Source organism: Lepidochelys kempii, chromosome 1 (genome assembly GCF_965140265.1).
Source record: "Lepidochelys kempii isolate rLepKem1 chromosome 1, rLepKem1.hap2, whole genome shotgun sequence".
NCBI lineage: Eukaryota > Metazoa > Chordata > Testudines > Cheloniidae > Lepidochelys > Lepidochelys kempii.
The window spans coordinates 206,619,199-206,636,313 of record NC_133256.1 but is presented as its reverse complement, the minus strand read 5'-3'; the positions used below and the strand labels follow the sequence as shown (position 1 = coordinate 206,636,313).

Below are 17,115 nucleotides of genomic sequence, written 5' to 3'. Positions count from 1 at the left end.
TTTCCATATCTCAATGACTAGCTGCTCAAAGGGTTGATATTCAATATAAAGACAACAATGTGCCTGTTCCACAGGCTACATCTTCAGCTCAATATCAAAAAGTTCACAATACTAGCAAACTTCATTTCAAGAATTCAAATGAGTGCACAGACATGAACAAGAAATTGCGTTCAGTTGCTGAGTCACATGGTAGCTTGTACCTTTGTGACAAAACCTACCAGATTATGCCTTCACTGTTCCCAGGGATGGCTCAGGACAGTTTATACCCCAAACACAGTCTGAACAAGCTGGTATGTAGCCCTTGCCAGGTACACGACTCACTCAATTGGTGGAAGGACCCTCAGAACATCTCTGCAGGTGTCCTGTTCATTCTACCTCGCCCGATCATCACCATATCATTGAGTTGGAGGAGCGCTAAAGAATGCACACCATTTGAGGCAAATGGTCCATGCAAGAAGTTCTTTTACACATCAGTCTTCTTAAATGCGAGCAGTAAGGAATGCCTGCATTCACTTCCTCCCATTAATCAGGGGCAAAGCCGTCAAGGTCATGTCCTGCATGTTCTACATCAACCATCAGGGCTAAGTGGGGGTGGGATCCACTTCTCTTTGGGCAAAGCAATAAAGCTACATAACTTTGTAAGGATACAGCAAATCATATCCTTAGTTCAGCCACCTATCTTCCAGGGATATGACACACTATGGCCAATGATCTCAGCAGGCACTTCTCCCAAGATTATGAATGGAAGTTAGACGCACAGATTCTCTGTCATATGTTTCTGACTTGTGGGTTTCCATTCTTTTGTTGAAGGATTCACAGTGTTTGTTCATCCCTAAACAAGATTAATTAAAGGGCCCAAAACACCTTTTTCCTCAGATTAGGCAGCCCGGTCCAATACAAGATCTAAACTTGATACTTAATTTTCTTATGATGTCCCCCTTTTGAGCCAATGGCCACTTGTTCCCTTCACCTGTCCATGAACATGGCCCTCGTGGTGGCCATACCTTATGCTTGAAGAGTTGGAGAACTGTGGGTTTTAATGGCAGATCCTCCTTTCACAATATTCTCCAAGGACAAAGTTTCACTACAGCCACATCCTAAGTTCCCATCTAAAGTGACTTCTGAATTTCACATCAACCAAATCAACCATCTCCCTGTTCTTTTCCCAGAGCCACATCAGTCCAAGGAAGATGCTGCCTTCCATACTTGGACATTAGGAAGGCATTAGCCTTTGGACCAAACCATTTACAAAATCTCCCAGACAATTTGTTTTGACCACAGACAGATCCAAGGGGTCCACAGTCTCCATCCAGAGTCTCTTGAGGTGGATCTCAGGATGTATTATCTCATGTTATGAGTCTGCCAATATTCAGCTTCCTCCTAGAGTGCTATCTCATTCTGTGAGGTCTCTATCTACCTCTGTGGTGTTACTTAAACATGCTTCCATTCTTGAGATTTGCAATGCTGTGACGTTGACTTTGATGCAAACCCTTTCCAAACATTATATGGTGGCTCATTCTTCTAGATCTGATGCTGCCCTGGACAATCCAGTTTTGTCTTCAGTATTAGAGTCAGCTCTGAAGCTCCCTCCTTCTGGTGAGGATACTGCTTGGAAGTCACCTGAAGTGAAGCACCCAGCGGGAGACTACTCGAAGAAGAAGGAGAGATTACTCATCTTGTTTAGTAATTAGAGTTATTCAAGATGTGTCTCTCTACAGGTGCTCCACTATCTGCCTTCCTTCCCCTGTGCTTCAGAGTTTCCTTTGAGAGGCTGTGTGGTAGAGAGGAAGGTGAGGGCGGTCTCTTTGCACAGCCCTATATATCCTCAGTATGGGGCACAAGAAAGTGTAGGGCTCATGCATGGGCTGAATAGGCATTGCTACCAAAAATCTCTGATTAAAGGCACATGGGACATATATACACCTGAAGCAGAGCACCCTTAGGGACACACATCTCCAAGAACTTTTGTTATTGCACAAGGTGAGTAAAATGCAGAGTTAAGATTGCCTGGGCAACCTTAACTTTGTGTTCTTTTAGCAATGCCCCAATACACTCTGTTAACACACATATGATTATGCCGCCATCCCCAGAGTTGCTTAAATGTACCAGCTCTTCACCTCCTTTTAAAATCCATTCACTCTTACCCACAGGATTCCATCTTGCACTATTAAAGGACAAAAAGGAGAAGAAAAAAAAAGATTGCCCACACCACCTCTCTCTTTTTGAGCAATGCTTCAATATATACATAGCACATACTCACACTGCACCTTGGCACTAAAAGATTCAGGAGGTTCCATATCCTGCCATACACTCACACACTTGGCCAACTCCCAAGAAAGGATACCACGTGTACAATTTTAGAACCACTTTACAGCCTTTTACAGACCCTTACCCTTATTTGAGCTGGGAGGTGTGATTTCCAGATCTCATAGACGGATCCACTCTAGGTCTGCTCAAACTAGCACACTAAAAATATCAGTGTAGCTGGAGTAACACTTGTGTTGGCTTGGGCTAGCTGTCCGAGTATGTACCCAGAGGGTCCAGGCGGATTTGTACTCAGGCAGCTAGCCTGAGCCACCGCCCCTGCTGCTCTGGCTACCCTGCTATTTTTAGCATGTTAGCTCCAGCTGAGATACTGCAGGTACATCAACGGAAGCTGGGAATCACATCTCCAAGCTCAAATGTAGATGTACCATTACTCACAGAATGCCATCTCAACCTACACTTTCACCTAACCATTATTAAAGTATTAGAATCGTCTAATATTCCACCTCATTGCCAGCAATATCCTTTGTAATAAAAGCTCCGTGGCCTGCTACAGACATAATGTACATAGTTCAGCATAGAAATTATACATATTGCAAACAGAAGGTACACTTACACCTCTTCCCTTTCCTCTCATACATGAGAGGGTGCAAAACATAGATCTCATATTATAGTCACAACTCTGTCACACACCTCAAAATAATCCACAGATCTCCCAAACATCTCTCTACCGCCTCCACCAGTCAGTACAGCTGCACTTGACACCAGCCACACTCACTGTACCTGGGGTGCATGAAGATAATAAATGCTTACACTACTCATAGACTCAGGATCTTTAAGTCCAGAGGGGGCCATCATCATCATCATCTAGTCTGACTTCCTGCACTTCTCAGGCCACTTACCCACTCCTGTAATAGGCCCGTAAACTCTCTCTGAGTACTGAAGTCCTCAAATCTTTATTTAAAGACTTCAAGTTACAGAGAATCCACCATTTACTCTAGTTCAAACCAGAAAGTGACCTGTGTCCCATGCTGCAGACAAAGGTGAAAAGCCACCAGAGTCTCTGCCCATTTGACCTGGGGAAAAATTTCTTCCTGATCCCAAATATGGTGATCAATTAGATCCTGAGTATGTGGGCAAGATCCACCAGCCAGACACTTGGGAAAGAATTCACTGTAGTAGGTCAGAGCCCTTCCCATTGAGTGCCCCATCTCCAGCCGTTGGAGATATTTACTAATAGCAGCTGTGGATGATCCATATGCCATTGTTGGCAACCTCATCATACCATCCCCTCCATAAACTTATCAAGCTCAGTCATGAAACAAGTTACATTTTTTGCCCCCACTGCTCCCCTTGGAAGACTGTTTCAGAAATTCACTTTTCTAGTGGTTAGAAACCTTCATCTAATTTCAAGCCTAAACTTGTTGATAGCGACTTTATATCCATTTGTTCTTGTGCCAACATTGGCCCTTAACTTAAATAATTCTTATCCCTCCTTGGTATTTGTCCCTCTGATGTATTTATAGAGAGCAATCATATGTCCCCTCAGCCTTGTTAAGCTAAACAAGCCAAGGTCCTTAAGTCTCCTCTCCTGAGACATTTCTCTGATCCTCCTAGTATCATTCTCTGTACTTGTTCCAGTTTGAATTCATCTTTCTTAAACATGGGAGACCAGAATTGCACACAATATTCCAGATGTTGTTCATCCCTAAGTGCATGACTTTGCACTATTAAATTTCATTCCATTTCTATTATTCCACCTTTCAAGGTTGTCCAAATTTCCTTGTATGATATTCCCAGGCCTCCTCCATATTGGCAATACCTCCCAATTTTGTGTCATCCATACATTTTATTAGCAATCTCCCACTTTTTGTGCCAAGGTCATTAATGAAAATATTAAATAAGATTGGTCCAAAAATTGATCCTTGAGGAACTCCACTAATAACCTCCCTCCAGCCTGACAGTTCATCTTTCAGCATGACCCCTTGTATCTCTCCTTTAACCAGTTCCTTGCCCACCTTTCGATTCTCGTATTAATCCCCATCTTCTCAAGTTCAACTAATAATTTCCCATGTGGAACTGCCTCATACTGAAATACAAGTGGATTAGATCTACTGCATTTCCTTTGTCTAAAAAATCATTTGTCTTCTCAAAAAAAGAGATCAAGTTGGTCTGACACGATCTACCTTTTGTAAAACCGTGATGTTTTTTATTCCAAGTATCGTCTTCCTCTTTAATTACTCTGTCTTTGAAAATTTGTTCTAAGACCTGGCATTCGATTGGTCAAATTAATGGGCCTGTAGTTTCCCAGATGGCTTCCCCCCCCCCTTTCTTAAAAGTAGGTACTATATTTGCAATTCTCCAGTCACAGGGTATGATCCCTGATTTTATGGAGTCATTAAAAATCCTTGCTATTCAGCTTGCAATTTCATGTGCCAGGTCCTTTATTATTCTTTAATGGAGATAATCCACACACACCCCTTTGGTCCCATTAAGTTGTTTGAGTTTGGCTTCCACCTTGGATGAGGTAATTTGTGCTTCCATATCCTTGTTTCCATTAGCTATGCCACTGCTCCCAAGCTCCTCATTATCCTTACTAAAAACTGGTGCAAAATATTTGTTTAAATGTTGGGCCATATCTAGGTTATCTTTAACCTCCACCCCATCCTCAATGCTTCATGGTCGGGCTTCTTTCCTTGTTTTTTTTTTTTCTTTATATGGGCCTTTTACTATTGGTTTTAATTTCCTTTGGAAGGTCCAGTTCTGCTTGTCTTTTGGCAGTTCTCACTTTATCCCTACACTTTTTGACTTCCAAGAGGTAGCTTTCCTTGCTGATCCTTCCCTTCTTCCATTCCTTGTAGGCTTTTTGCCTTCCCTTAATAACCTGTTTGAGATGCTTGTCATTCCAGTTTGGCCTCCAACACTTCCCTACTCATTTTCCCCGTTGCTTGGGATACTGCCTCCAGATCATTTCTGCAACTCTGCTCTCATATCCCTGCTCACTACTGACAATGTCCTTTGTAGTAAAACCCCTGTGCCATGCTAATTATATAACATACAGAATTCTGCATTGAAATTATGTGTACTGGGTCCCGAAGAGACACATGCAGCTCTTCCCTTTGCTTGCATAATATCAGAAGGTGCAAAACATAGATTTCATTATCTCATAATCACAGCTCTGTTGCGCACACCTCAAAGTAATCCACACATGTCCTCATGTGATATGAGGACATGTCAACAAACACACCTTCACCAAGCTCAACTATTGCTCTATCATTTAGTGTAGGTTCACCTAACACACTGACTGCATTGGGAGCATATGCAAATAATTTCCATTGGCTACTGCCAGCACGAGGGAAACAGGGAAGATGGGGTAAGCAATCTTTTTAATCTCCTTCTTTGCCTTTTAATAGTGTTAGGTAGAATCCTGTGGGTGAGAAGGAATGGATTGTGAAAAGAAGTAAAGAGCTTGTATATTTCAGCAACTGTGGGGTTGCCAGAGAGAAAGTATGTGTGTTAATGGGGCATATTGGGGCACTGCTGAAAGAAGGCATAGTTAAGATTGCATGGGCAATCTTAACGGTGCATTTCCTTGTTTTCAGAAGTTTGAGTTTTGATCAACTCAACATTTTGCAAAGGAGCGACATACCACCAAGCAGCCTTAACTCTGTGTTTACATAGTTTTTTGCTATTGATTATACATTATGATACAATCTTTACGTACATGGTCACATATTATTTTCCCCAGGATCCCTGACTTATTCAGTGCACAAGATGGAGGGTGTCACTAAATGAGCAGCTATGCAATATTTTGTGTTATCTTCAATTTGTGACCCCATGCCTTATTTACTGCACGCTGTTCAAAATCCTGATCATTTTCTGATGGGATTTTCTATGGTGCTATAGTGTCTGAGTGTTTCACAAACATTAATTGATTTATTTTCACAATACCATGTGAGGTGTGGGGGTGGTATTATCCCTACTTTATAGATGTGGAGTTGAAGCACAGAGGGATTAAGGTCAAATATGTCTACTGAGTAAAGAACAGCACTTATTTGCACTGCCCCAGAAGCAGACCAGGGATTAAATAGTTATTCAGAGTCACAAATCAGTACCTTCTTATCCTTTGTTTCAAGGGTGAGTAAGTTGCCCCAGTCCTATATCTGATGCAGGTTTCTTTTGGTTGAACTGTGGTGACTGGTGTACTGGAAGTAGGGAGCAAAGCCTCTACACCAGTGTGTGCAGGTGGGGCAGTAGCAACTTCACAGCAACTGTTCTCCACCCTGCATGCAAACTGAAAATGTAGTTGCCCACAGAGAGGACGAATACCATACACATCCTTACTGCCCTGCACGGGTACAGAAGGCAGCTTGTGACTGAGTCCGTAGCACATAGGATTTTCTTGCATCGTGTGTGCTTGTAATTGAGTTTTAAGACTGCTTCTCAAGTAAGATTGTAGAAAATTAGCTGAACCATGAACTAGTGATTTATATTTATGCTGCATTTTTTAAAAATAAGTTTAGAGACACACGGCTGCATTTTATATAGGCTAATATGTGATATGTCACTGTGGAACCTTAACTCTGAATCGCCTAAATTTTGCATATAATCCTTCTTTTATTATTAAAATACTTGTATTTTATTAAAAATAAATGAAGATATGGGAAGGAGATATGTCAAGAGTAGAAGTTCACTGCTGTGCAGACTAAGCAGTAGAGGCTTTAAGAATTAGGTCCTTTCCTTATATTTTCTTACAACACTGCCGCAGCCCTAATTCAGAAACATAGGAGAGATTCAAGGAGTTAAATTAGGAAATTTTTACTAACCATATCTACTAGAGTCAAAGGAAAACCAACAGATCCAGCTAGATAGTCTCAATATGTTATTTCTGCTTTCTACAATAGAGGAAGAAGTTTCTTTTCTGCCTCCTTATGTGGACATGAGGTATTACAATGATTTGCTAAGTCAGATTCCTGAAGAATTCATTTCTGTTCCTTTAATAATGAACTGCATGTTGGAACAGGTGAGTGTATTTTCATATTAATTCATACCCATCAGTCAGGCTAAGCACTGTGATAGTGAATTGATCAGTGAGAGACAAATCAATCAGGTTCATCCCAAAATAAGAGAACGTACATAGCTGCACTACCCACTGAGGATCAGTAGGAAGGACTTGTGACTCAGAGAGGATCCCCTGCTTTGCCTTGCTTTATGGAGGGGAGGAGTTAGGTTTTTTCATTCCTTTTCAGGGTGCAGCTCACTCCCACTATGTGCTCGGCAATCTATTCCAAGGCTCCTGCTACTACTCCCCAGTCCTCTATGTCCACTCCTCATCCAGTTTCTCACAGAGAAGAGTATTAGGGTAGGGAGTTCCTGCCTTTTTTGCCACTTTCTAAGAGGGTCTTTGCTCCTCCTTCCTCCCTTGCATGGTTGAGTAAGGGCTAGGGTTAATCTAGCCTACGATAACTGCTAGCGAGTGTTTTCTCTCAGAGTTGTCAAAACTAAGCATATAATACAAGTGCAAAATGAAAATGATCACTGATACTATATGCTTGTCAACTTTTCTCAGTGTGGGACAGGAGGTCCTCCATAAGAATGACCCTTTGCACATGGGTCCCAGAACTGGTTTGTAGCACTTTAGCTTTTAGGGAGTGTTTCCAGACAACCTACAATGGATCTTCAGTCCGCAGCTTTGAGGACAAAACTCAGACCTGCCCATTACTGGCTCATCGATATTTCTCCCAATGAAGAGACGACCGGTTTTGTTCTTTTTCCACAGCAACAAACAAGGTGTACAGTCCTCCTTGCTGCAGAACCGTAGAATTGGTGGATCAAAAAATTTTCAAAGCTAATGTTAAAAGTTAAATTTCTGGTGCAGTTGGGCTTTAATTTAGCTGGATATGTGCTAAATTTTTGGACTGGGTTTACAGAGTGAGCCACTTGATTGTTGGTTGGCCTCCAGTTCTCCCTGAGGCACTTAGATTCATAGGTTTTTAAGACCAGAAAGGATGTTTATGATCATCTAGTCAAAGATAATAGAGCGGCTGGTATGGGATTTAATTAATGAAGAATTAAAGGAGGGTAATACAGTTAATGCAGATCAACCTGGATGTATGGAAAATAGATTCCGTCAAACTAACTTAATATCTCTTTTTGATGAGATTACAAGTTTGGTTGATAAAGGGTTGATGTAATATACTTAGACTCTCTAAGGTATATGACTTAGTACCCCACAACATTTTGATTAAAAAGCTAAATTGATATAAAATTAACATGACGCACATGAAATGGATTAAAAACTGGCTAGCTAATAGGTCTTAAAATGTAATTGTAAATGGGGAATTGTCACCAAGTGGATGTGTTTCCAGTGGGATCCTACAGGGATTGGTTCTTGGCCCTAACCTGATTAACATTTTTTTAACGACCAGGAAAAAAACATAAAATCATCACTGATCAAGTTTGCAAAAGATACAAAAATTGTGGAGATTGTAAATAGGGCTGTCAATTAATCACAGTTAACTCACGTGATTAACTAAAAAAAATTAATCACGATTAAAAAAATTAATCATGATTAATCGCATTGTTACACAATAGATTACCAATTGAAATTTATTAAATATTTTTGGATGTTTTTCTACATTTTCAAATATATTGATTTCTATTACAACACAGAATGCAAAGTGTACAATGCTCACTATATTATTTTTTTTACAAATATTTGCACTGTAAAAATGATAAAAGAAATAGTATTTTTAAATTCACCTCATACAAATACTGTAATGCAATCTCTTTATCATGAAAGTGCAACTTACAAATTTAGATTTTTTTTTGTTACCTAACTGCTCTCAGAAACAAAACAATGTAAAACTTTAGAGCCTGTTTTACCCACAGTCTGCCATAAATTTCATGTCATAGCAGTCTCAGATGATGACCCAGCACATGTTTGTTTTAAGAACACTTTCACAGCAGATTTGACAAAATGCAAAGAAGATACCAATGTGAGATTTCTAAAAATAGCTACAGCACTCGACCCAAGGTTGAAGAATCAGTAGTGCCTTCCAAAATCTGAGAGGGACGAGGTTTGGAGCATGCTTTCAGTAATCTTAAAAGAGCAACACTCCAATGCGGAAAATACAGAACCTGAACCACCAAAAAAGAAAATCAACCTTCTGCTGGTGGCATCTGACTCAGATGATGAAAATGAGCATACATCGATGCGCTCTGCTTTAGATCGTTATCGAGCAGAGCCCATCATCAGCATGGATGCATGTGCTATGGAATGGTGGTTGAAGATGAAGGGACATATGAATCTTTAGCACATCTGGCACGTAAATATCTTGCGACACCAGCTACAACAGTGCCATGCTCTTTCAGGTGACATTGTAAACAAGACGTGGGTAGCATTATCTCCTGCAAATTGTAACCAAGTTTGTTTTTCTGAGGGATTGGCTGAAGCAGGACTGAGTGGACTTGTAGGCTCTAAAGTTTTACATTGTTTCATTTTTGAATGCAGATATTTTGTATATAATTCTAGATTTATAGATTCAACTTTCATGATAAAGAGATTGCACTACCGTATTTTTGAGGTGAATTAAAAAATACTATTTCTTTTGTTTTTTACAGTGCAAATATTTGTAATCAAAAATAAATATAAAGTGAGCATTATACACTTTGTATTCTGTGTTGTAATTGAAATCAATATATTTGAAAATATAGAAAACATCCAAAAATATTTAAATGGTATTCCATTGTTGTTTAACAACACGATTAATTTTTTTTAATCACTTGACAGCCCTAGTTCTAAATAATGAAGAGAACAGATCACTGATTCAAAGTGATCTGGATTGCTTGGTAAACTGAGTACAAGCAAACAATATGCATGCTAATACAGCAGAACCTCAGAGTTATGAACACCTCGGGAATGGAGGTTGTAACTCTGAAATGTTCATAACTCTGAACAAAACATTATGGTTGTTCTTTCAGAAGCTGACAACTGAATATTGACTTACTACAGCTTTGAAGCTTTGCTATGCAGAAGAAAAAAACTGTTTTTAACTATCTTAATTTAAATGAAACAATCACAGAAAGTTTCCTTACCTTGTCAAATCTTTTTTTTTTTAATTTCCCTTTATTTTTTGAGCAGTTTACATTTAACACAGTACTGTACTTTATTTGGTATGTTTGTTTGTTTTTTGTCTCTGCTGCTGCTGTCTGCTTGCATACTTCCAGTTCCAAATGAGGTGTGTGGTTGACTGGTCAATTCATAATTCTGTTGTTTGTAACGCTGAGGTTCTATTGTACAGCTAAAGTAAATGTATATATCTTGGAACAAAGAATGTAGGCTATACTTAAAGGAGGGACTCTATCCTGGGAAGCAGAGACTCTGAAAAAGATTTCGGGGTAGTAGTGGATAATCAGCTGAACATGAGATTCCAGTTTTATGCTGTGCACAAAAGAGCTAATGCGATCCTGGGATGCGTAAATGGGAATCTCAAGTAGAAGCACAGAGGTTATTTTACCTCTATATTAGGCACTGGTGTGTCCACTTCTGAAATACTGTGTCCAGTTCTGGTGTCCACAATTCAAGAAGGATGTTGATAAATTGGAGAGTGCTCCATGCTCCAGGAATGCTTAAACAATTAGAAAACATGTCTTTTAGTGATTGACTCAAATAACTCAATCTATTTAGCTTAACAAAAAGGCTAAGGGATGACTTCATCACAGTCTATGAGTACCTACATGGGGAACAAACATTTAATTATGGGCTCTTCAATCTAGCAGAGAAAGGTATAACTGGAAGTTGAAGCTAGACAAATTCACATTAGAAATAGGGCATACATTTTTACCAGTGAGAATTATTAACCATTGGAACAATTTACCAAAGGTTGTAGTGGATTCTTTTACACAGACAATGTTTAAATCAAGACTGGATATTTTTTAAAAGATATGCTCTAGGAATCATTTTGCAGAAGTTCTGTTTTGAGGAAGTTCATGATCACAATGGTCCCTTCTGGTCTTGCAATCTATAAATATCCAATAGCCCAGTAGGTAGGGCACTTACATGATAGATGGCAGATCCTTGTTCAAATTCCTTCTCCTGTCAGGCAGAGGGGGAACTTGAACTGGTGATCTCCAATGTCCCAGGTGAGTACCTTAACCACTGGGCTAAAATTTTTAAGGGACCACATCTTTATGCTGTCTTGCATGAGTTCACCTGTGGGGTCCCAATCCAGTTGGTGAACTCTGAGCACACTTACTAGATAGGGCCCTGTAGGGAGTTAAGCAGAGGAATGTGTATCTTCCCCAGTTTATGTATTGCCTGGGGCCTGTGTGTCTGGATATTTACAGTGAGGCAGCAGTGTGCATGCTCAGAGGCAGAAATATAGGCACCTAGGGAACTTTTATTACAAAAAGGTATTCACTGAGTCAAATTAGGTGTCTACAAGGTTTAGTGGCAGTTGTGCAGGGGGCAAAGGTTGAATCCCAGTCATGCCTGATCCTGAGATTTAGGTGCCTAAAGCAGCCTCAAGTAACTCTTTTTGTGAATCTAGCCCAATTCCTCTAAGCAAATATTGTTAGCACCTAAATCTCTCTCAGCCTGCCTTATCAACCAGACAAGTGTTGGAATTAGGAACTTTATCCATGTAGCACCAGTACTGCATTTTTCATGGTGATGAAGTGATGCTCAGGATGAACCCAGTGTTCCTCCCTCAAATCAACTCTGTCGCTCTTACAGCATAGGAGATTGCATGATCCTTCTACCTCAAGCCCTTACATCCATCTGAAAAGCTATGGCACACTTTGGATATCTGCATAGTGTTAAAAAATACACTTGGAGAAAATTAAGTATCCAAGAGGTCAAGTTCATTATTTCTGCTCTGTGTCTTGGCTGTAAGGGACAAAAAAAATTCAAAGTCCTTGATATTCAGGTGCCTTGGATGGTGTGTATGCGAGCAACACACACAAGATAAAGAACTTGGCCAGATTTTTTTCTGTGCCTAATATCCCCTGGGCTGAACGCCAAACGTGCTCCTCGTGGTCCAGGACCCGGGCGACTTAGCGCAGGTGGAGGCTTGCCAGGCCATCTACTCGGCAGCCTCCTCCACCTGGGTCAACTGGGTCAAGAGCTCTGGCCTGGTGGTTGGAGATGGGTGGCAGGCAAGCTCCCTCCCACCTGCACTTCAGGCCATCCGGTGGAGCACGGGTCCGCTGCTCTATCTCGGCATTTACCTTTCCACCACACATCCGTCTCTGCCAGAGAACTGACACAGTTTAGAGAGCAGGGTGACAGAGTGGCTCCGGAAATGGACAGGACTACTCCAGTGCCTCTCCCTCCGAGGGAGGGCACTGGTGCTCAATCAACTAGTCCTGTCCATGCTCTGGTACTGGCTCAACACCCTGATCCCAGCCCCGGTCTTCCTGGCCAATCTCTGGACGGTGATTCTGGAGTTCTTTTGGCCAGAAGTGCACTGGGTCTCTGCAGGGGTCCTCCACCTGCCCCTGGAGGAGGGAGGGCAGGGCCTGAAGTGCCTGTGTACTCAGGTCCATGTCTTCCGCCTCCAGGCCCTGCAGAGGCTCCTTTATGGTGCAGGTAGTCCGGCATGGAGAGTCCTGGTACACGCCTTCCTGCACCGATTCCGAGGGCTCTGATATGACTGGCAGCTCCTTCATCTCCATCCGAGAGGTCTTCCACGAGACCTCTCCAGGCTGACGGTCTTCTACCAGGACCTCCTCCGGACCTGGAAACTACTCTCAGCGACCAGGTCCACGGAGGCCACCGAGGAGGCAGATCTCCTCGCAGAGCCCCTGCTACACAACCCCCAGCTACATGTGCAAGTGGCGGAGTCCCCCTCAGTGCACCGGAGGTTGGTCCTGGCAGAAGTCACCAGGGTCGGAGACCTCCTGGACTACGACCGGGAAGACTGGCTGGATCCCCCGATGCTCGCTTGGCACATGGGGCTCTCCAGGCCTCGTACTGCAGGAGGTGAGGGCCGCTTTGCCGCCCGTTGCTCGGGCCTGCCTCAACTGGGTCCTGCGAGAGGGCACCCCCTACCCACCCTCCACCCCAGGTCCTCCTGACCTTTTCATCGGGCCCCTGCCCCATGGACCCAACCGGCTTCCCCCCCACCCCCCAGACCCTTCACCGTGAGCCAGCTGCACGACTTGCAGCTAGTTCGTTTCCAGACCACACCAAGGAAACATCTATACACGCTCGTGCTCCACACCCTTCACTTCCTCACCCTTGCATCCCGCCGCGACACAAAGTGGTGGGACCTCCTGCCACCTCTAGAGGGTGAGGAGCCCCAGTGGGCCAGCCTATTTTCCACCGTAGTCCCGAGGCCCACCGGGCATATCAGTTGGCGGCTCCTTCATGGGGCCATCAGCACGGGCGTGTACTTGGCGCAGTTTACCCCCATCCCAGACACCTGCCCTTTCTGCGGCGTGAGGGAGACCCTGGCGCACGTTTACTTGGAGGGCCAGGTTGCAGCTCCTATTACGGCTCCTCTTAGACATCCTGTTATGTTTTTGGTTGCACTTTTTCCCTCACCTTCTTATCTATGCACTCCCTATCCTTGGCCCCACAAAGCCACGGGACCTCCTGGTCAACCACTGCCTGGCCCTGGCTAAAATGGCCATCTATGAACTAGGAAGAGGAGGTTGGCCAGTGGAGACTCCTATGACTGTGGGGCCTATTTCCGGTCTTCCGTCCGTTCACGCATCCGGGCAGAGTTCCACTGGGCAGCTTCCACTCTCCCTGGACGCCTTCGAGGAACGGTGGGCGCTGTCCGGTGTTCTCTGCTCGGTGTCCCCACCAGGTTCCCTTTGACCGCACTCCTGTTCCTGTTACAGACTAAAACTGCTGTTACTCTGAATTCGCAAAAAGAAAAGGAGTACTTGTGGCACCTTAGAGACTAACCAATTTATTTGAGCATAAGCTTTCGTGAGCTACAACTCACTTATGCTCAAATAAATTGGTTAGTCTCTAAGGTGCCACAAGTACTCCTTTTCTTTTTATTCCTGTTCCTGTTATTTTATTAGTTGTCCCACGAAATCACTTGGCTTCCAGGTCCTCTGGATCCCTGCCTTAGGCTGGGGGGGATCCTTTAGCAGTGGGCAGGCTTCCGCCCACCCACTTCCTGGATCCCAATAGGATCCCATGGGCTGAACTGTGGATAGATCCACAAAGTTGCTAAATGAATTTGAGAATGGCACCAAGTCAGGCCTGGCCTTGGCATAGTATAGCACAACCTCAGTGCTATTCTACTTTACACTGGCTTGCTATGGCTTTCAAGGGGCCATCTAACAGCTGGGGATTAATGAAGCATAGCAATGCACTAGCCATGCCTCTTCCTCCCGACCCCACCATGCTTCCTACTTTGGATCCTGCGATGGCAGTTTGGTGGCACCTAGGAACTCCTCCACACTGAAGGGAATCTCCAGCTGGATGATCCAACTAGTAAAATTCCTTTGTGCTTCCAGAGTGGGGAGAAAACTTGACTCATGCTCAGACTACATTCCCTCACAGAGGAGTAGCCTCTTGGGTTAGGGCATACAGATACACTTCTTAAGAAGAAAACAGAAAGGGAGCCTCCAGGTCCTTCATGCAGTAATAAAATATTTCAAAGCTGGCAGGCTGATATTGTTGGGAGGATGATGTTTCATGCTTATTGAGCCTCAGTAAACCAGGAAATAACCTAAGTACATCCTTATTTCAATTTTGGTTTTATCTTAGGCTAAATTGTTTTCCTTTCCTAGCTATACACAGCTTATAAACTCCAGTGTAGTGTCTACAGATTTTAATGTTGCTGGAGGATAGGAAAATTCATTCATATTTATCCAAAAACTTCCTTTCTCTAACTAATAAAGTCCACAGACTAAACACACTTAAATAAGTTTTCATGCACTGCAATAGGTATAGTGATAAAGTTATTGAAGTTATACCGTAATAAGAATGTGTTCATTTAAGAAGGATACAGTTTTCATCATATCTGTGGATGTTAACTCAGCTGCCAGGTTTGTCACCTGAAGGGGCATATATACTTGAAGCGTTGACTGAAAGGTCTGAGTTCTGCCCCCAGGCTGAAGAACCGTTGTAGGACTGTGAACCTTACTTCTTTAAGAAATGAAACTTTTGCATAATGTTCCTGATTTCTAATTATTAATTTATTTGCATATTAGCCTGGAAAATTGTCCTTAGTGAAGACAACTAAGAAAGGTTCAACTTGTGATGTGCAGCCATTTTTGAATTATCAATGTGCATTAAAATTCTTAATATGTTTTTTCATTTGAAAATATTTTCCTCACCCTCATTAAAGTGAAAAAGAGGTGAAAAAATTTTATTCAAACTTTTCCATAAAATTTACCTTTGGCCAGAGACAAGGACTGGGAATTCCAGCTGGAAACAAGCATTTTTGAGAAAATTATGTGCATGTGAATACGGAGATTATAATGGAATCTCTGATGCAACCTTAATTTAAGATAACTACAAATCAATGCTATAATGACATCTAACATGTTTTCTGCTTGGTAGGTCATTGCAGCTGAAGAAGGTCTTACACCACCAAGTCTGGTGGTCCCAGAACCACGAGCAGATGGGCTGGATCATAGCCTTGCAGAGCATATAGTCTCTATCCTTCCCTCTCTTGCCCTCTCTGAGAGTGAAAAAAAGGTTTGTATTGTCTTTTACCTTCAGACTGCCTTAATTGCTAAATAAATCTATGTATTATTTTTTAATGTATGTGCTTTTTTCTTGTTTAATAGAATCTCTATGACACCTTTTTCCCTAATGACAATGAAGAAAAGACTGTGGTCCCCAAATGGCCTCTTCTATTAAACTATCATGATATTTTGTCTCAGAGGCTACACCTGCTAAAGGTACAATACTGTGTCTTATATCAACAGTCTTAAAGTCTACAGAGAGGGCATTAACTTAGAATGCTTCTTTTAGAAGGTAGACTAGGAGAACTTAAACTTTGCTCACTTCGTGGTCACATTAGCCACTTGCCAGGAATCCAAAGGCTGTACTTAATTTGCTTAAAATGGAGCAGATTGCAGCCATCCATGGAGACTACAGATCCCAGCATGCAATGTACCATATTGATCTGAGTGGCCTGGCCACAGTGCTTATGTGTACATTTGGCTTTCGTGACTGCATTTCCATATAAACGGTGGCATGGAATACATTGTAAAACTCTGTGGGCTTCACTTTGGACCACCACTGAGCTAGGGGATTATTATTCTGAAGAAACTAGAGTTTCTGCAGCACAGAGATACTAAATGATGAGTGTGGTGTAGCAACTACAATGAAATAGATTAGAGAGGATGGGACAAACATAGTGGGCAGCATACAAAAAGACACAGAGCTTTTTATGGGAGAAGAACACCAAAGTGCATCAAGGTGCAGAGTGTAGCGCTCATGCAAGACAGCAAGAGTTATCTAGACATGATGTAGGCAGAAGTGTAGAGTAAGATTATAGTAAAAAGTTGGATGCAGATGAAACTTGTAAGGCAATAAAGGGTTTCGAGGAGAAGGAGGATGAAATAGTTCAGTGGTGGGTCGGGAAGATACTTTTAACAGAAGCATGTTGGATAGACTTTTGGGCAGCTGTCTAGATTTCATGAGGCTAAAGAGGAGGAAGTTGCACTAGTCAATGCAGGAGTTGACCAAGACATTAAAAATGTAGGTAGTAGGGATGAAAGAAGAAGGAACAGGTTTGGGAGATATGATAGAGGAAGAAGGTATTAAAAGTAACACAGAAGACAGGGACTGTAATAATAAAAATAAGAAAAAGCAAAACTGAACAAAGTAAAAAAAAAAAAAAACCTCAAGCCAGTACAGTTCTTTAAATC

At 42.2% G+C, this 17,115-nt stretch overlaps 1 protein-coding gene across 8 annotated transcripts in view; it reads left to right on the top strand.

The window, feature by feature from the left end:
* SPAG17 (sperm associated antigen 17) overlaps window positions 1-17,115 on the top strand; it is a 307,771-nt gene that overhangs the window by 127,377 nt on the left and 163,279 nt on the right. For all 8 annotated transcript variants that reach the window (XM_073310318.1, XM_073310310.1, XM_073310300.1 and 5 more), the window contains exons 10-12: window positions 7,170-7,288; window positions 15,797-15,934; window positions 16,027-16,140. In XM_073310318.1, coding sequence (XP_073166419.1) covers window positions 7,170-7,288; window positions 15,797-15,934; window positions 16,027-16,140 — 371 coding nt within the window. The remainder of the gene's footprint in view (window positions 1-7,169; window positions 7,289-15,796; window positions 15,935-16,026; window positions 16,141-17,115) is intronic.